General features: G+C 39.3%; 1 protein-coding gene across 1 annotated transcript in view; it reads left to right on the top strand.

The window, feature by feature from the left end:
• The window catches only part of LOC130927928 (collagen alpha-1(XXV) chain), a 198,349-nt gene that overhangs the window by 107,089 nt on the left and 69,540 nt on the right, over positions 1-21,720 (top strand). The window contains exons 5-7 of the mRNA XM_057854067.1: positions 1,424-1,450; positions 4,908-4,934; positions 17,680-17,751. Coding sequence (XP_057710050.1) covers positions 1,424-1,450; positions 4,908-4,934; positions 17,680-17,751 — 126 coding nt within the window. The remainder of the gene's footprint in view (positions 1-1,423; positions 1,451-4,907; positions 4,935-17,679; positions 17,752-21,720) is intronic.

Genomic DNA, 21,720 nt, shown 5'->3' with positions numbered 1-21,720 from the left:
AACACAAGTTGACAATTTATTGAGGTCGACAGCAATCAAACGGCAAGGCAAACAACTCAATTTTTGTCCAGCTTGGATCTTTTACATCCATTCAAAAGTGAGATAATTTGCCGGATGACACAAAATGACATCTGTCATAAGCATTCACTGATGCTCATGGCAGTGTCATGTTATAATTATCATGCTCTTATGACAGTCTGATGGCGCCACTGTCAAATGTGTCACCAAAATACCATAACTAGCAATTAATGAAACAACTGGAACAGTAACTGAAGAAATGATTAGAACTGAACATGAATTTTGATTGTTATTTACATCTGTAGTCCCGCAATGCATGCTAGGGGGCATGTTGGACGACAACAGTGTTGACAGCAGGTGGCAGCAGAGGTTAACTGTCTGCCCCAAGGGAGCAGTGATGGCCAAATGAAGCTTCTTGAAGCAATAAAGCTTTCAGTCAATTGGTTCAAAGCTTCATGGTGGTTCATTTGGTCTTATGACAGTCTTATGATGCCGCTGTAAAATAAAGTGTTACCGGTTAATCTTTTGGTGTAAATATTGAAGGAAGCTGACCTTTTAGCCAGATTGCCGGAATCACGCCAGCCGAGCCGCCGGACCCGCGCTGACGCAGCCCCGACAATCTAGGCCGTCGAAACACCTACAACCTGGCCAAAAGGCCAAACTCTGCGCGTCCACCCTAGTCTTTACCCTTTGTACTAACTTCATTTTGAAAGCTAGAAAAACGCTTCGAAACACAAGTTAACAATTTATTCCGGTCGACAGCGATCAAACAACTCAATTTTTGTCCAGCTCGGATCTTTTACATCCATTTAAAAGTGAGATAATTTGCCGGATGACACAAAATGACATCGGTCTTAAGCATTCATTAATGCTCATAGCAGTGTCATGTTAAAGTTATGATGGTCTTATGACAATATTATGGCACTACTGTCAAATTAAGTGTTACCAAATACCATATTTAGCAACTAATGAAACAACCACAACAGTAACTGAAGAAATAATTAGCACAGAATAGGAATTTTTATTGTTATTTATATCTGTAGCGCCGCGGTACATGCTAGGAGGAATGTCTGACGACAACAGTGTTGACAGCAGGTGGCAGCAGAGGTTGACGGTCTTCCCCAAAGGAGCAGTGATGGCCAAATGAAGCATCATGGCAGTTCATTTGGTCTTATGACGCCGCTGTCAAATACAGTGTTACCGGATCATTTGGCTTATTTATGAACAAATGTCGTTTTTGTGTCAAATTTCGTGGGAGGCGGCTTATAGTCAGGTGCGCCTTATAGTCAGAATTTTACAGTCATTGCTAACACCAATACATTGTACGTCTACTATTTGGGGGAAATGCATAATGTATGTATTGGTGCAATTGTTGTTAAACTTGTTTTTTTTTTTTTTTTCACAGGGTCCTCCAGGTCCAAAGGGTGAAAAGGTATGTTTATTTATTCAACCAATCCTTATTGTCTTTCTTGTAAGTCCTCCCGCCGTTCGCAAATCCCCAGAAATGAAAACGAATCACTGAAACTGAGACGAATCCCTTCAAGCATTCCACTCCAGAACGAAGCCAGAAATATTAACCACATTGTTTGGCTTGAAAAACGCTAAAAATCAAGGTCCTGAATTGACTCGTAACCGGGATGTCTACCGATGAGTTAAGTCCGCGTGAGCAATTTTGCCCGTTTCACGATTTTTGGCAAGTTCTTGTGGTCATCAATGAAAGAGAAGCGAGACGCCAGAGCATCCGGAGTGAGCAGCTAGATATCGCTGCCTCTCCTGTGAACCTCTTCATCTGCATTTAAATGAAATGAGAAACAACTGTGCGCGGCCTCCCACCCAAGAAGTGCGCAGCGGCATGGCCGTTCTCCACTGGTTTTTCCGTTTAATCTGGCTCTAATGAAGCGGAGAATTCCGGGAGCTTTTTTTTTTTTTCCACTCAGGCACTGAATAGATCTTCCTGTCCAGAATTGACACCTTACCTGGGTGACCGTTGTGGAACGATCCCTAAGAAACCCGGGAGTTCCAAGTCTGGGCGGGAAGCCCTCGGTAACACGAAATACGATACAATTTGTGATATAAGGCTCGCGATAATGATGACCTCACGATTCGGCAATATGACAATTATCCATACTGTATATGGATCAGAATCAAATCATGCAATAATATTTTACAATAAACAGCTAAACGAGTTATTTTCTGCCACGAATTGAATCGAGTATCATGAGTCATGCGATCGATTTGAAGTTTGTTCATCAATACTTGAGCGGATTGGACATCTATGGCCGTCAATGAAAGCTAATGAGTTAATTTTGGGTCATTCCAGGTCCTTTCCTGTTGATTTTGGGTTACTGAACAGGAAGTGACCCATATCACCAAATGAATAGGAGGTGACATATAAATGTTCCACCAACCTATCTTCAGCAGGGCTAAGATGGAGATGTTTTTGTCATGTGGCAAAATGTATTTTGGCATGTGACATTTTTTTCCATGTGGCATTTTTTGGGGGTATGTGGCAAAATGCATTTTGGTATGTGGCGTTTTTTTTTTTTTGCCATGTGGCATACAGCCACACATGTTTTTCTGCCATTTAAAATGAATGGAAAATTTGAAAGTGTATAGCCTTTAATGGCATGGACATACATGGCCTGCAAAAATCCCATTAAAAAAAAAAAAAGCCACATAGCAAAATCTATTTTGCCACATACCAAAAAAATGCCACATGCCAAAATGCATTTTGCCCCATGCCAAAACACATTTTTCCACATGGCAAAAACAATTTTGCCACATACCAAAAAAATGCCAGATGGCAAAAAAAATGCCATATGCCAAAATAGATTTTGGCACATACCCCAAAAAAATGCCACATGGCAAAAAATGCCACATGCCGAAATACATTTTGCCACATACAAAAAAAAGAAATGCCACATACCAAAATCCATTTTTCCACATAGCAAAAAACATGCCACACGGCAAAAAAATAAATGCCTCATGCCAAAATCCATTTTGCTACACACCCCGAAAAATGCGGCATGGCAAAAAAAATTCCCGCATGCCAAAATTCATTTTGCTACATACCAAAAAAATGCCACATGGCAAAAAAACGCCACATGCCAAAATGCATTTTGCCACATGGCAAAAAAAAAACTGCCACATACCAAAATCCATAATGCCACACGGCAAAAAAATTAAATGCCACATGCCGAAATACATTTTGCCACATACCAAAAAAGAAATGCCACACAGCAAAATACATTTTGCCACATGGCAAAAAAAAAACTGCCACATACTAAAATCCATTTTGCCACATAGCAAAAAACATGCCACACAGCAAAAAAATAAATGCTACATGCCAAAATCCATTTTGCTACACACCCCAAAAAATGCGGCATGGCCAAAAAAATTCCCGCATGCCAAAATTCATTTTGCTACATACCAAAAAAATGCCACATGGCAAAAAAACGCCACATGCCAAAATGCATTTTGCCACATGGCAAAAAAAACTGCCACATACCAAAATCCATTATGCTACACGGCCAAAAAATAAATGCCACATGCAAAAATCCATTTTGCTAAACACTCCAAAAAAATGCGGCATGGCAAAAAAAATCCCTCATGCCAAAATTCATTTTGCTACATACCAAAAAAATGCGGCATGGCAAAAAAACGCCACATGCCAAAATGCATTTTGCCACATACCCCCCAAAAATGCCACATGGAAAAAAATGCCACATGCCAAAATACATTTTGCCACATACCAAAAAAATGCCACATGCCAAAATTTTTGCCACATACCAAATAAAAATTGCCACATTGCAAAAAAAAAACAATGCCACATGCCAAAATCCATTTTGCCACATACCCAAAAAAAATGCCACATGGTGAAAAAAAAAAAAAATACCACATGCCAAAATACATTTTGCCACATATTAAAACAAATGTCAGATGGCAAAAAAAGTGCCACATGCCAAAATCCATTTTGCTACACACCAAATTAAAAAATGCCACATTGCAATAAACAAATGCAACATACCGAAAGGCATTTTGCCACATACCAAAAAAACGCCACATGGCAAAAAATTGCCACATGCCAAAATCCATTTTGCCAAATACCAAATAAAAAATGCCACTTTGAAAAAAATGCCACATGCCAAAATACATGATGCCACATTGCAAAAAAATACCACATGCCAAAATACATTTTGCCACAAATCAAAAAAATGCCACATGGCAAAATCCATTTTGCCACATATTAAATAAAAAATGCCCCATTACAAAAAAAATGCCATATGGCAAAATACATTTTGCCACATGGCAAAAAAATTGCCACTTGTCAAAATCCATTTTGCCACATACCAAATACCACTCTTCGTTGTCGCTCTCTTTGACCCTCGTAGTCAAAATGAAATGAATGGCAGCAAATGAGTTAACATAGACACTGTTCTAGTGGAAAATTTTGCAAGTAACCTTGCTAGCAAACAGTGACACCTTTTTAAAACGATATATCGATTCTCGGCTGGAGCGTATCAGTAACCTTTTGGGATATAAAGTATCGAAATATATCACCATTTTGATACATTGTCACAACCTTAGTTACAAAGTGCTAAAGTCCGGGGCCGCTGCATTTCATCTTTCATTTCACTCTAAAGAGCCAAGATTGCGTGGTGTAAAATCGCGCCTGGCTACGCCAAATCCATCTTTGTCTGGAATACGCGACGCCCGTCACCATCTCTTATCATAACACTCTCCGCCGCAAACGAATAGTTGCGGGCTCCTGCGTTATTTCGCTTCATCAATGTGTTCTGAGTTAGCTCACTGTTAGTCTTGGCTTATTAATAACCATTATTGAGCAGTGTGCACTGGAGATGAAATTTTCTTTTCTCGTCATCTTTCAGGGGGATCAAGGCGACCAGGGACCACGGGTATGTGTCTTACGCTGATGGCTGCGTCTCCCTCGGCACAACTGCGGGCAACGGGCTTGAGACGCATGAAATTCTTGGAATAGTGTGCACTGTGGCCCTAGCCAAATACAACAAGAATGAAAAGCCTGCTTATTTTCAAACTAAAAAACGTGCAGATGGCCATTTAAGACAAGGGCCCATCTTCAGATCCATCTGTTGTTTGACGTCTCTTCCAAATTCGAGCGTACTCTAAATCTAATGTATATGTTGAGGCTTGTTCATACTGTACATATAAAAATCACATTGGTTCATTCGTCCCCTCCCAGGAAAAATGGATTGGACGTCTAGCACCGTCAATGGCAGCCAATGAGTTAACAACCGACCCGAAATGCCCCAGAATCAACAGTCCCTTAGACTGGAAGGACGGACTGTGAATGCCCATCTTCCGGTGCCATTGGCGGCGATAGACATCCAATCCCTTTTGAAGCGGGAGGGTTCTATCAGTTAAATTTAAAGAGTTTTATCAGTCTTTGTAGAAGCCACGTGATTGGACGTCCATTGTGGGGGAGTGGCCCGGGAGTCATTGAAAGACCGACCCACTTCGTAGGCGGTGTTAGAAGCCATCAGGCGAGTGACACAGACAGGTCCACTACTAATATTCACTAACCTTGCCCAGAACGTATTCGGAACTGTGGATTTAGTTCCACAAAAATGAAAACTGTAACCTGATCGAAGTATGCATGTAGTACTTTTAATTCAAATTTTCTAAATTTTGGTAGAGTAAAAATGCATAGTTTTGAGTAAATGAGTAGTCGCTGAGGCCTACTACTAATATTCACCAAGCTTGGCCAGAAGGTATTGAAAATTGTGGATTTACAGTACCACAAAAATGAGAACTGTAACCTGATCAAAGTGCTTATGCGGGACTTTTAATTTCTAATTTTCTAAATATTTGGACAGAAAAAATGCATAGTTTTGAGTATGTGAGTAGTCGGAGAGGTACACTACTAATATTCACTAACTTTGGCCAGAACGTATTCAGAACTGTGGATTTACAGTTCCACAAAAATGAGAACTGTAACCTGATCAAAGTATGCATGTAGTACTTTTAATTCAATTTTTTCTAAATTTTGGTTGAGTAAAACTGCATAGCTTTGAGTATGTGAGTAGTCTGAGAGGTCCACTACTAATATTCACTAACCTTGGCCAGAACGTATTCGGAACTGTGGATTTACAGTTACACAAAAATGAGAACTGTAACCTGATCAAATTATGCATGTAGTACTTTTAATTCAAATTTTCTAAATTTTGGTAGAGTAAAAATGCATAGTTTTGAGTAAATGAGTAGTCGGAGAGGTACACTACTAATATTCACCAAGCTTGATCAGAACATATTCGGAACTGTGAGTTTACAGTTACACAAAAAAGAGAACTGTAACCTGATCAAAGTTTTCATGTAGTACTTTTACTTCACATTTTCTAAATTTTGGTACAGTAAAAAATCATAGCTGTGGAGTATGTGAGTAGTCGGTGAGGTCTACTACTAATATTCACCAAGCTTGGCCAGAAGGTATTCAAAATTGTGGATTTGCAGTACCACAAAAATGAGAACTGTAACCTGATCAAAGTACTTATGCGGGACTTTTAATTTCTAATTTTCTAAATATTTTGACAGTAAAAATGCATAGTTTTGAGTATGTGAGTAGTCAGAGAGGTCTGCTACCAATGTTCATCAACCTTGGCCAGAACCTATTTAGAATTGTGGATTTACAGTGCCACAAAAATGAGAACTGTGACGTGATCAAAGTATGCATGTAGTACTTTTAATTCAAATTTTGGCCCATTGAAAATGCATAGTTTTGAGGATGCGAGTAGTCGGAGAGGTACACTACTAATATTCACTAACTTTGGACAGAACGTACTGAGAACTGTGGATTTACAGTTCCACAAAAATGAGAACTGTAATCTGATCAAAGTATGCATGTAGTACTTTTAATTCAATTTTTTCTAAATTATGGTTGAGTAAAACTGCATAGCTTTGAGTATGTGAGTAGTCTGACGGGTCCACTACTAATATTCACCAACTCCGGCCAGAACATATTCAGAACCGTGGATTTACAGTGCCAAAAAAGTGAGAACTGTAACCTGATCAAAGTATGCATGTAGTACTTTTAATTCAAATTTTCTAAATTTTGGTCCAGTAAAAATGCATAGTTTTGAGTAAATGAGTAGTCGGGAGGTACACTACTAATATTCATTAACTTTGGCCAGAACGTATTCAGAACTGTGGATTTACAGTTCCACAAAAATGAGAACTGTAACCTGATCAAAGTATGCATGTAGTACTTCTTATTCAAAGTTTCTAAAGTTTGTTACAGTAAAAATGCATAGCTTTGAGTATGTGAGTAGTCAGAGAGGTACACTATTAATATTCACTAACCTTGGACAGAATGTATTCAGAACTGTGGATTTACCGTTCCACAAAAATGAGAACTGTAACCTACTATCTACTAAAACGACCCATTGCTCAGCGGAATCACATAATACTGTATTGTACTGACATGCTTTCATTTTTAAATGATGACTGTGGTGGCTTTATGTATTCTACAGTGTTTTGAAGAATTTCGAACAATGCAAGCACACGGAATGCATTTTGATTTGCGCTAATTTTAGGGCCCACCGGGGAAATCCCTGGTAACTCGTATGCTAGTCCGCTCTTGATCATCAACATTTATTCCGAATTTGTGTACGCTAAACTGCACTGACTAGCATAAACTCCTGTATCGTCACGTCCTCATTACAATGCTCCTAATTGTATTACATAGCCTTGTCTTGTCAGTAGAAGCAGCCATCTCCCGAGCGGATCTGATCCCAATCCCTTCCTGGCGCCCGGTCAGACGTCGCCGCTAACTTCACTCTTAGCGCTCCTCTCTTACATTTGCGTACAAATGGGCCTTCCCTGTGAAATTGAATTAGCATTCTCAATACGACGCAGCACGCATCTTGTATTACACAGACACGGTGACTCTCGTTTGTCTTTACACGTGTTGCTATGATTGCTATTGCCTTGCTTGATTTCCAATTTGAAGTAGACCACTACAAAAGAGTACAAAGAGCGGAGGGAAAAAAACATTGCTTCTCCAGACGAGCTGACCGGAGTAAACCGCGTCCTTTCGGCTAGGATTTCACGGTTGCCCATAATTTGTACCCTTTTAACCTAGGAAATGGAGTCATCTGTCTCTATCGCTTAAATGATTCATACCTCAGAGGGAGTAGCAGGGCTGACAGTTCGGTTACAAGCGCCAGCCAAGTCCTATTTGTCTTCCAGAGTCAATAAATAAACTGTCCACTTTAAGATACTATTTCATTAATGTCCAATTTGTAGAAGTATTGTTCTCCAATGGGTACAAATGAACATCCAGTCGCATATGAAGGGCAAATCGAGCTAATATCCGCGTCGTATTACTTCTCCGGAGTGGCTTATTGATTGTTAAAGGAGTTGGTATATTTAGTATAGACGGAACAAGGGCTAACTGACCTTGCGTCTGTCTTATAAAAGTGGAGAAGCCTGCCAATAGATGAGGAAAAACTAAGCGGATTTTCATTAAATCTCATGGCCCTTGTGAATTTTCGAGGCTATTTTGAGCTAATGAAAATCATCATTGACTTTGGTGTTTATAGTATTGGAAACGGCACTGTTGTGGTTTAAACTACAGGTGTCAAACTCAAGGTTCGGGGACCCGAGCCGGCAGCATTTTGTATGGCCTGCAAATGTGCGTCGACGTCATGTTGTATGCCAAAATAAAATCCAAATAAAAGATTGGGGACTACATAAACCAGAGGATACTTCCTGTTGTTTTTTAATTGGAAGTAAACTTATTTTGGGAGGGGATTTTTTTTTTTTTTTTTTGGGGGGGGGGGGAATATTTCCAGTTTTTTTCCCCCTAATTGGAATTGGATTTGTCGGGAAAATAATTTTGAAAAACTTTATTTTATTTTATTTTATTTATTTATTTATTTTTTTATAACTACACTACTATACTATACTAACTAGTTGAATTGTTTTTTAATTGGAAGTAAATTATTAATTTGGAGGGGATTTTTTTTTTTTTTTTTTTTTTTTGAAAAATTGAGAATATTTCCTGTTTTTTTTTTTTTTTTCGGGGGGGGGGGTCCTTAATTGAAAGTAAATTGTTTTTTTGGGGGGAGGGGGCTTGGGGGGTGGAAAAATCAGGAATGTTTCCTGTTTTTTAATTGGAAGTATTTTTAGGGGTAAAATAAAAATAGATAATAAAGAATGTTTTTTAATGTTTTTTTTTATATATATATATATATTTTATTATATAGTGTATTTTTTCCTATTTTGAACCCCCCCCCCCAACACACACACACACACATTTTTTTAAATATGAATAATATTTTCAGTTTCATTTTCCTTCCTGAAATCAAAAATAGAATATTTAGGATTTTTATTATTAAAGCAACACTAGGTAAATTTTCGACCTTTATGAAATATTTTCAGAACATTTGTGATATGTTGACTGACAAGTAGTCTAACGAGTTGTTTTTTAATTGGAAGTAAATTATTATTGAGGTGTGAGGGATGGAAAAATAGAGAATATTTCCTGTTTTTTGTTTGGAAGTATTTTTTTTAGAAAAAAATGTTGAAAAATATTTTTTTATACATATATTTTTTATATTTTATTATGTTTTTGTTTTTCTATTTTTTTTTAACTCCCCAAAAATTAAAATTATATATTTTAAATGAATTCTCGTCGCAAAATTTCAATCATTTCAATCATGACTGCCTTTAAGGTCAGTGCACATCTGTGAATAGAAGCACCACATGACCTACAGCGATTCCACAGTGCCTGCTACCCACATTTGTTGGGTGCAAAGGTGAAAGGTCAAGTTCCAAATCAAAGGTCAGCCAAACAAACCAATAACAAATTGGCTAGTTTTCCGCGCAGCCGGCATTCAAACGCAATGAGCAGCAGTTCCTGTGGTTTGGCTAAAACATGTCTTCAGCTGCTATGGTTAAGGGTGGCAGTTTACTAGGCGCAACTATACCTGAATGTGAAGAATTCTGTCCTCATTCTGAGTTTGAAAGGAAAACAAAAAGTCCGATTTAATGTCATTTCCAGCATACGCTTAAACTGGGCCGCAGATAAAAGTGCCGCATCGTATCCATGTCAAATCTGAGACATCGCATGACTACAACTCCTCTCTTAAATGTATTGAACCCATCTGTGCGCGTTGCCGCTAATCCTGGCCACAGATGCAGACAAGTAAGTGGACTCGCGCCGTTTCTGGTGTGGTTGAAAGGATGCGTGTTCTGGCCGGCGTCCTACGCGGCGGCTGTTGCTGATTGTCCTTGTAGCCGCTTTTCCGTTTACGCCGCTTGAGGCCGATCAGTGAGGAACCAACATCCGTTTGTGTTGGTGATTTTACAGGAAATCTGTGAATGGTTAAAAGTTGTCCATTGTCCTTACATGCCAAACACGCCCGCGATTAAGAATTTCAATGTGATAAATGCGCATAAGAAGTTAAGAAAAATAATAATTTTTGGGGGACTGTTTTGTGTTTTCGCCTTGACCATAATCCAGTTTTACTTTTCTGTCTTCAAGATGTTTGAGGTTGTCAATAGCCTGGGAGATATTTGCACTTCAATACTAGTTATGGATGTTGATGCAGGGCCTCATGAAACTAGCCGACGTGCCCTTGAAAGAACGGCATCGAAATGAGCCATGCTTTTTTAATTATCTTCGCAAATGGCACCGAAGACATGTTTGGATTGGCTAGATTTGATCTCGACTCGAAATGTATGGGAAGATCAGTCTCTGAATGAAAGTAAAATAACTCCAAAACCGCAGAAATGATCCTTTGAATCACTCTATTTTCCCAAATAATAAACTTTCTAAGAGAGTAGTTGCCGAAAAACTCACCTGCTCTCAGAGGAGCGATAAAGAGATGTATTTCAAAACTCGTTATGATTTTGGTGAAGTGGAAATGCATAGTTTTGAGTATATGAGTAGTCGGAGAGGTACACTACTGATATTCACTAACCTTGGCCAGAACATGTTCAGAACTGTGGATTTACAGTGCCACAAAAATGAGAACTGTAACCTGATCAAAGTATGCATGTAGAACTTGTAATTCAAATTTTCAAAATTTTGGTAAAGTACAAATGCATAGTTTTGAGTGTATGAGTAGTCAGAGAGGTCCACTACTAATATTCGCTCACCTTGGCTAGAACATATTCGGATCTGTGGATTTACAGTTACACAAAAATGAGAAATGTAACCTGATCAAAGTATGCATGTAAGACTTTTAATTCAAATTTTCTAAATTTTGGAACTCTAAAAATGCATAGCTTTAAGTATGTGAGTAGTCAGAGAGGTCCACTACTAATATTCACTAATCTTGGCCATAACATATTCGGAACTGTCGATTTGCAGTTCCACAAAAATGAGAACTGTAACCTGAGCAAAGTATGCATGTAGTATTTTTAATTCAAATATTCAAAATTTTGGTAAAGTGGAAATGCATAGTTTTGGGTGTATAAGTAGTCGGAGAGGTCCACGACTAATATTTACTAACCTTGGCCAGAACGTATTCATAACTGTGGATTTACAGTTCCACAAAAATGAGAACTGTAACCTGATCAAAGTATGCATGTAGTACTTTTAATTCAAATTTTCAAAATGTTGGTAAAGTAGAAATGCATAATTTTTGAGGATATGAGTAGTCGGCGAGGTCCACTACTAATATTCACTAACTTTGGCCAGAACTAATTCGGAACTGTAGATTTACAGTTCCACAAAAATGAGAACTGTAACCTGATCAAAATATGCATGTAGTACTTTTAATTCAAATTTTCTAAGTTTTGGTAGAGTAAAAATGCATAGCTTCAACTATGTGAGGAGTTGGAGAGGTACACAACTAATATTTAGTAACCTTGGCCAAAACGTATTCATAACCGTAGATTTACAGTTCCACAAAAATGAGAACTGTAACCTGGTCAAAGTATGCATGTAGTACTTTTAATTCAAATTTTCTAAATTTTGGTAAAGTAGAAATGCATAGTTTTTGAGTGTATGAGTAGTCGGCGAGGTCCACGACTAATATTCACTAACCTTGGCCAGAACTAGTTCAGAACTGTGGATTTAGAGTTCCACAAAAATGAGAACTGTAACCTGATCAAAGTGTGCATGTAGGACTTTTAATTCAAATTTTCAAAATTTGGGTAAAGTAGAAATGCATAGTTTTGTGTGTATGAGTAGTCGGAGAGGTCCACGACTAATATTCACTAACCTTGGCCAGAACATATTCGGAACTGTGGATTTACAGTTCCACAAAAATGAGAACTGTAACCTGATCAAAGTATGCATGTAGGACTTTTAATTCAAATGTTCTAAATTGTGGTAGAGTAAAAATGCATAGTTTTGAGTATATGAGTAGTCGGAGAGGTACACTACTAATATTCACCAACCTTGGCCAGAACTTATCCGGAACTGTAGATTCACAGTTCCACGAAAATGAGAACTGTAACCTGATCAAAGTACGCATGTAGGACTTTTAATTCAAATTTTCTAAATTTTTGTACAGGAAAAACGCATAGCTATGAGTACGTGAGTAGTCGGAGAGGTCCACTTCTGATATACACTAACGTTGGCCAGAACGTATTAAAAACTGTGGATTTACAGTTCCACAAAAATGAGAACTGTAACCTGATCAAGGTATGCATGTAGTACTTCCAATTTTCTACCTTTCTGTAAATTAGAAATGCATAGTTTTGAGTATATGAGTAGTCGGAAAGGTCCACTACTAATATTCACTAACCTTGGCCAGAACGTATTAAAAACTGTGGATTCACAGTTCTACAAAAATGAGAACTGTAACCTGATCAAAGCATGCACGTAGGCCTTTTAATTCAAATTTTCTAAATTTTGGTGAAGTGGAAATGCATAGTTTTGAGTATGTGTAGTTGGAGAGGTACACTACTAATAATCACCAACCTTGGCCAGAAGGTATTTGGAACTGTAGTCACCGGGTCACTTCCTGTTTGAAAATGGGAAAAGATGGGGGAGGGAAATATATTTTTAGTTTTAATATGATTTCTATAGGAGAACAAACATGACACAAACATCCTTCTAATTAGTTAATATTGTAATGAAGTTAAACTGCAGGGAAAATACATATTTACCGTGCTATAAGGTCCATCAGAGTAGGGCGCATTGGATTATAAGGCGCAGTAATAGTAGTAGTGGTTGGCGTTGCATTATGCATACGCAAGATGGAGCTGATCTGAATGGAATGTCACGCTATGATTAACCAATATTCATTCTTCATTATTTGTAGCCAATTTATTTTAATCCTAGGCTAATATTGCTAATATAGATACGTACAGAATGCATTGCTTTCATTATAATGCACTAATTTTTTTGTGGTTCCAGACATATTCGTTTTTTGTTTTGTAAACGTCACGACGCTTCACTAATGTGACGGTAAAACGCGTGGATACCCCGAAAAAGAACTGCGAATGAACCTCTGTGAACTTTCAGTTCCAACGAGGCAAATTATTTAAACATTGCTGGACTGAGATTAAAGTTTATTTCCAGTTTTAAACGACAAAACCCAATGTTTTCCTTCTTTATTCTATTTTCATGAGTGGATCGTGTCTGTCATGAGGGTTGTTGACCGGGTAATTTGGGAAGCGTTTGCTCAAATGTTCCTTGATGTAGAAACAACACCAAGTCTCAATTTACCACCGCGTTTGAGTTCAAAGTGGATTGTGTGATAATCATGTCAACAAACACCGCCATCTGTTTATAGCATGTGACACAAACAACAGGGAATCATTAGTTGGTGATTTTATTATAGTGCCACGGGACACACAATTCCATAAAAGTTCATGAAATAATGCACGTTTGAAATCTAATATGCTTTTTTTTGGGGAAATGTGCTCAACACTGTGTGAAAAATTAAAATAGCCAGGGTTTTCCTCGCTTTTCATGTCAACATGGGTTGACGAAGGGATGATTCAAGCTCCTCGGTTAACTAATTGTATTAAATCTACCCCGAACTCAAAGCTGAACAAGACTAAGAACCAAGGCTAGGTTCATACTGAAGGTCTTAATGCACGAATCTGATTTTTTTCGTGTTTTTCCAGCTCAAGTGAGGCATTAACTTGACTGTCTGAACGGGAAAAGTCGTATAAAAGTGGACCATTTTAAATGCGATCTAGGTCACTTGCATATGTGGTTAAAATCTGATATGGGCCACATTTTTCCAGAATGTGGCTGCAGTCTGAACTGTCAAGTCCCCCAAATCGGAATTCATACAAATGCAAACTGTCCTTATGTGTGTTCATCATTTGTCGTAATTTGTTTCGATGCTCCTGCGCATGCGGGTCAGTTTGCTCAGCGCATCTCGGACTGCGAATTAGTGCATATGCGTGATACTTGAACAGGCTCAATAGACAAAGGCAGTCTCAACGGGCACGCCAAAAAAACATATGACAAAAAATCGGAGTTGTACACCTTCGGTATGAACCTAGCCTAGGTAACAGCTAGCTAAACGGCTAGCTTCTACTCCTGAAATCCTGCTACAGTAACACGACAAAGTAGAAAAGCAGACGCAACCAGGAAATGACTAAAAGGAGGCTCATTTTTCTAGAATATTGACAAGGCTCGACCTGCATGGATGATCTGGCAACCGCAATTAAAGAGAGTTGGCACCAAATTGATGAAGAATACTCATCAAGTCCATGGCTCAGAGACTGCAAGCTGTCATAAAAGCCAGATGTGGTCTTTGTTTCTCATGATTCCATATTTTTTTCCCTGCACTTGCTCTATAAAAGTAACATTTATTGATCACTGCAATGTTTTTTATTCATTTCTTTTAGTGTTTCTGAATGCTAAAGAGTAGCACTTTTGAACTAATTCATTATTTTTTTCAAGCTTGTTATGAGTTTGCTCTACATGATAAAATGTCTGAGTGAGTGCTCGTCCAAGACTGGTGATTCCATACTTTTTACTACGGGTTGTATTAAATCTACTGTGAACTCCAAACAAGGCTAAGAACCAGACGATTGGACTTGAGTCACAGAGACTCTGATTTGAGTCACAAATTTGACAAGGTGACTCGACAAACTTGGATCGTAGATTGGTTCCCAACTGCCAGTGATCCACTTAGTCTCCTTGGCCTCACGGAACATCATGGCGATCAAAAATCAAATTCCCTGCAGACTATACTGCGTAATATGTTCACAGCAACAATGATGAAGGCCTTGACAAACCTGTGACTCGACAACCTTTTGACTTGACACGACTCTTCTTTACAACCTTGTGACTCGGCTCAACTTAACTCGACATAACCTCGTGACTCGGCTCGACTTGACTTGCCCACAACAGGTAAGACTCGGGACTTACTTGTGACTCGTGTAATTTTCTGCTAAGAACTAAGTTTGTCCTGTTGCTCTTCTACTCCTGCTTCAGTAACGCAACCAGGAAATGACTAAAAGGAGGCTAATTTTTCTAGAATTTTGATGCTCAAAGTTGTGGGTTTTGAAGTCAGTATACATCTCACCTAATGCAATCTTCTGATATGCTTGCAAGCATGACCAGTTGTTTTTCACTGAAACTGCAGATAGTTAGTTTTGCCTCAGATAATCATGGACTTTAACTGCCAACAATAATCATGGACTTTTAACTGCCAACCAGCAAGGCTCATGACCTATTTTGTAAGATAAGTTAATCACAAAACAGACACACCACCTTTTAAGTACAGCATACAGTGGGGAGGACAAGTATTTGATACACTGCCAATGGGTTTTCCCATTGGCAGTGTATCAAATACTTGTTCTCCCCACTGTATAAGCAACGCCGAGCTCTCTGATCGGTGTGCATTTCTCTACACAGCTTTTGTTCTGTCATTGAATGCACCCAGAAATTTCTGAAATGAAAACTGTGCAGTAATGATCTCTTGCCTCCAGTCTTTATTCTGCAATCCAGTCTAGCCGTCTCACCTGAATTGAAAACGAACACGCGGAGGACCTGAAAGACTGCCTTCAACAGTTTCCACCGTTTTGTTGTCATCACTTTTTGGGTTTCCCCGGAACGTAATTGTTTCAAAAGAGGAATATTCAAGCTCCTTGCTAATTATATTAAATCTACTGTGAACTCCAAACAAGGCTAAGAACCAGACGATTGGACTCGAGTTACAGAGACTCTGATTTGAGTCGAAAATTTGACTCGACACACTCAGATCGTAGATTGGTTCCCAAATGCCAGTGATCCGCTTAGTCACCTTGGCCTCACAGAACATCATGGCAACCAAAAATCAGTCAAATTCCCTGCAGACTATACTGCATATTATATCCACTGCAACTATGGTGAAAACCTTGACTAACCTGTGACTCGACAACCTTTTGACTTGACACGACTTGTCTTTACAACCTTGTTACTCGGCTCGACTTCACTGAACATAACCTCGTGAGTTTGCTCGACTTGACTTGCCCACAACAGGTAAGACTCGGGACTTACTTGTGACTTGGATCATAGTGACTCATGCAATTGTCTAAGAACTAAGTTTGTCCTTTTGCTATTCTACTCCTGCTTCAGTAACGCAACCAAGTAGGCAAGCAGACACAAACAGAAAATGTCTATACCAGGGGTCTCCAAACTTGTACTCAAGGGTCGCTGTGCATCCTGGTTTTTGTTCCTAAAGATTGAGCACAGACGGTTTAACCAATGAGGTTTCTGCCAAGACAAGCAGCATCCGACTGCAATCAACTGATTACACTTGTAAGACACCAGATTGGTGAAAAGGTGTCGTCTTATTTGTTGGAATGAAACCCTGTGACCCTATGCGGAATAGTTTGGATACCCCCGGACTGAAGCGGAGGCTCATTTTTCGAGAATTTTGAAGTCTCTCAAGACTGCAAATGTTTTGTGTTTGAGTATCTTCAGAGTGCATTGTTTATCCCTTCAGGGATTGCCTGGTCTCCCCACGCTAGCCGCATTACACAGCAATCAGATCCTGACCGTCAAGGTTTGTCGGCGGCAGTGTCACCTCGCTGCACAGTGGCATCCCTCCGCTGCACTTGCCAGGACATCCATATTTAGCCATCCTTCCATTGTCCCCACTCGCTTTTCATCCAAAATGTACTCATGTGGAAAGCACCGCTAATGCGGAACAATCTGGAACAAGAAGAAGCATCCCTAAAACCAAGATGCGGTCTGGTTTTTGTCCATTGAAATGCCAAGCAAAATACGATGCTGGTGAACCTATGTGGCAAAGTGCTGTTTTACAGTCCATGCCAATGGTTCACCACAAATCCTTAAATCCATCAATGTGGCCTTCTGTACTCCTTCAGTGGGCGCTAACGCTGCCTCCCGCGAGTGGACAGCAGGAAAAGGTTTTAGAATCAATCTGGATGTTCATGCATCATGCAGCTTCTGGGGTCCCGCTCTGCAGCAGGGACAATGACGATAGCATTTTTTACACAGATGGAGAAATTCCCCTTCTTTCCACAGACTCGGGTATGATTATACCCTCAAAGCTCTCCCAAAATGAGCCGTTGAAAGCCTCCTCTTGTGGTGCAGAAGTGTGGATTTCTCTGATTATTTGTGGAAATCTTCCTGAAAAAACTGTTTAGTTCTCTGATTCAATCTGTTTTCTATTTTCCTCCTCCTTCTTTTTCTTCTTCGGGATCTTCTCCTCCTTCAACCTTCTCTCGCCTCTGACCTGCACACCTGCTCAGATGGTCTTCCCTAAGATCAATCACGGCTTTCTTTCCGCTGACCAGCAGCTCATAAAACGGCGTCTCATTAAGGTAGCGGCTGGAGTCTCGTAGTCACTTCTCTATCTGCACGCATGCAAGACTTTAAAACATGGCTGGTTTTCCATACGACGTGATATGCGAACAGGGTCATTCCAGAAATGGAGGGCAATATATTGTGAGTCTTTTTAAAAATACCAAATAAGTCTAGTAGCTCTAAAATGATTCGTTTCTACTGTATTGTTCACACCCACCAGCTAGCTAAACAGCTAGCTTCTTCGACTGAGAAAAAGCTAACATTCGTACAGATTTGCTGTTGATTATGCCTAGGTACTCATTTTGCTAATCAGCTAAAAGCTAGTCAAGCTTTCCGTGGTTTATTATCCACAGTGTATCACATAAGTGAGTACACCCCTCGCATTTCCGCAGATATTTAAGTGTATCTTTTCATGGGACAACAATGACACTTTGACACAATGAAAAGTAGTCTGTGTGCAGCTTATATAATAGAGTTAATTTATTTTCCCCTCACAATAACTCAAAATATAGCCATTAAAGGGCAAGTGAAGAGCTTTCCGGATTTTGGTGAAATTATACGAATCTAAACTTTGGACGAGTTCGTCAAAACAACCATGACATTATCAACACGTAATTGCAAGGATAATTTGCGTTTTTTTTAGTTTTTTTGCACTCCGTTAAATGTCCCTTCCCAAACCCGAAAGTGTGACGTAAATTCCCCGACGCAACGGAAGACTAGTATCCACAGCTAGCATAGCAGCAACGACTATATCGGTGATATAAACCCCTGGCAGCAAAAGTGAGTACACTCCTTAGAAACTACATACAGCCCTAAATGTCCAAATTGAGTACTGCTTGTCAGTTTCCCTCCAAAATGCCATGTGACTCGTTACAGGAGTGCTGTCAGCATTGCTGCAGAGATTGAAGAGGTGGGGGGTCAGCCTGTTAGTGCTCAGACCGTACGCCGAACTCTACATCAAATTAGTGTGCATGGCTGTCACCCCAGGAGGAATCCTCTTCTGAAAACGGAACACAAGAAAGCCCGCCCATCTCATCACACCTTAGGACATGGTTCCAGTAATCCATGTGCTTTTTTGACATGTCTTCAGCAAACTGCTTGCGGGCTTTCTTGTGTACAGTCTTCAGAAGAGGCTTCCTCCTGGTGACAGACAGCACTCCTGCGATGATCTTTCAAAGAAAGCATTTGGATGTGACGCTCAGACAGCACTCCTGTAACGAGTCACATAACATTTTGGAGGGAAAATGACAAGCAGTACTCAATTTGGACATTTAGGGATGTAGTTTCTAAGGGGTGTAGTCACTTTTGTTGCCAGGGGTTTAGATATTAATGGCTATATTTTGAGTTGAAAATAAATTAACTATTATATCAGCTGCACACGGACTAAGTTTTCATTGTGTCAACGTGTCATTTTGTCAGTGTTGTCCCATGAAAAGATATCTGCAGAAATTTGAGGGGTGTACTCACTTTTATGATACACTATATTATTGATGTATTCGTAGTGGAAAATCAGTAAAGCAGTGGTTCTTAACCTGGGTTCGATCGAAACCCTGGGGTTTGGTGAGTAAGTCTAAGGGGTTCGGTGAAGGTTAAGACACGCATTTTCATACACTGACTAAATCTAGGCAAAGTGGTGTTTTAGAGCAAGTTTAGGACTGATTTGCCCCTAATTTAAGGCTTTATCCAATTTCTCTCAACTGCTGGTCCTTAATCTGATGGGAAGAGAAACTGGTTTGCTAAGTGGAAGGTTGACTAGCACTTGATATGAGGAAATATAAGAGCCATGGGCAGTGTGGACTCAAATTTTGACCTCCTTAAAAACAGCCTTTCAAAATAAGAAATTAGAACAGGAATTTGCTTATTTATTAGCTTGCTAGCTTAGCTATATCAGTGTTGAATTTGAAAAAGGGTTAAAAAAAATAAAAAAATACAATTAAAAAAATGTTATTATCCTATTTTGATGTGTACACGTTGGGTTCGGTACCTTTAGCAATGTTAAGAACCACTGCGGTAAAGTTAAAGATCATTTTTGCAGGATTTTGAAGCCTAAATGTCCTCCAATTTTGGAATGACCAAAGCTGCCTTAGCATTTAAAGGATAAGACAACACCTTTATCATGTCAATTACAATGAAAAAAACTTTTTTTTGATAAGTGATATTAGCGAAAAACGTAAACAAATAACCTGAGTATTGTTTTAACCAATCAAATGTGAGTCATAGTCATTAATACCGTTATCCCATGCACCTGTGCTTGAGTCAGGGGCGGAGCTTAGGGGTGTGCTGGGTATTCAGCTGCACCGGGGCTGTTTTGCGGGTGTTGAGAGGAGATTCAAACAGAAAGGTAAGATGATGTGCGAGCTACGATATATTGTAAATGTTAAAAAATCTTTACCCCTCCCCCCAACCTATTTGAATGATCCTGCAAAATTTTCCACTATGACCCCCTCGACCCCCATTCGAACGATCATCTTGAGGGGGCCTGCAAAATATTTATTCATAAGCCCATTGACGGATCACTTCGGAGGGACGTTTATACTCATTGCACCTTTTCGCATTTGTTCCGCCACTGGCTCGAGTCTCCTAGTGTGCATGTGCGTGGGTATAAATGACATAATAAAATGGCAGCGCCTGTGACGGGTGTCACTTTTTTGTGTTTAAATATAATTACTGTAATTTTCGCACTATAAGGCGCACCTGACTATAAGCCGCCGCCCACCAAATGTGACACGAAAACGGTATTTGTTCATCGATAAGCCGCGCTGGACTATAAGCCGCAGCTGTCTTCACTATATTATGGGATATTTACACCAAATATATTAACTGGTAACACTTTATTTGAAAGCGGCATCAAACGACTGTCATAAAACTAAATGAACCACCATGAAGCTTTGAACCAATTGGCTGCAATTGCTTCAAGAAGCTTCATTTGGTCATCACTGCTCCCTTGGGGGAGACAGTCAAGCTCTGCTGCCACCTGCTGTTAACACTGTTGTCATCAAACATGTCTGCTAGCATGCATTGCAGTTGTACAGATGTAAATAACACTCAAAATTCATGTTCTGTGCTCATGATGTTTTCAGTTACTGTTCCAGTTGTTTCATTAATTGCTAGTTATGGTATTTGGTGACACTTTATTTGGCAGTGCTGCCATAAGACTGTCATTAGACAATCATGACACTGTCATGAGCGTTATTGAATGTTTATAAGAGATGTCATTTAGTGTTATCTGGCAAATTATCCCCACTTTTGAATGGATGTAAAAGATCCGAGCTGGACATAAATAAAGTTAGTAATATAATTTGCTCGATGACACTTGAGTTATGCCGCATGATCGTGTCATGTCATAACTTATGACATGTCTTATGACTGTCTTTATTTGACAGTGGTGCCATAAGACTGTCATTAGACAATCATGACACTGTCATGAGCATTATTGAATGTTTATAAGAGATCTCATTTAGTGTTAACCGGCAAATTATCTCACTTTTGAATGGATGTAAAAGATCCGAGCTGGACATAAATAAAGTTAGTAATATAATTTGTTCGATGACACTTAACAAATCTGTCATAAGCCTTGAGTTATGCCGCATGATCGTGTCATGTCATAACTTATGACATGTCTTATGACTGTCTTATGACAGTCCTATGACGCCACTAATAAAGTGTTGCCAAATACTATAACTAGCAATTAATGAAACAACTGGAACAGTAACTGATGACATAATTAGCACAGAACATGAATTTTGATATTTACATCTGTAGCGCTGCAATGCATGCTAGGAGGCATGTTCGATGACAACAGTGTATATAGCAGGTGGCAGCAGAGGTTGATTTTCTCCTCTCAAGGTAGCAGTCATGGCCAAATGAAGCTTCGCAGCCAATTGGTTCAAAGCTTCATGGTGGTTCATTTAGTTTTATGACAGTCGTTTGATGCTGCTGTCAAATAAAGTGTTACTAGTTAATATATTTGGTTACTTGCAATTAAT

This window comes from Corythoichthys intestinalis, chromosome 13, assembly GCF_030265065.1.
Source record: "Corythoichthys intestinalis isolate RoL2023-P3 chromosome 13, ASM3026506v1, whole genome shotgun sequence".
In the NCBI taxonomy this organism is placed as follows: Eukaryota; Metazoa; Chordata; class Actinopteri; order Syngnathiformes; family Syngnathidae; genus Corythoichthys; species Corythoichthys intestinalis.
The sequence above is the reverse complement of the archived record's forward strand: the minus strand, read 5'-3'. Positions and strand labels throughout refer to the sequence as shown.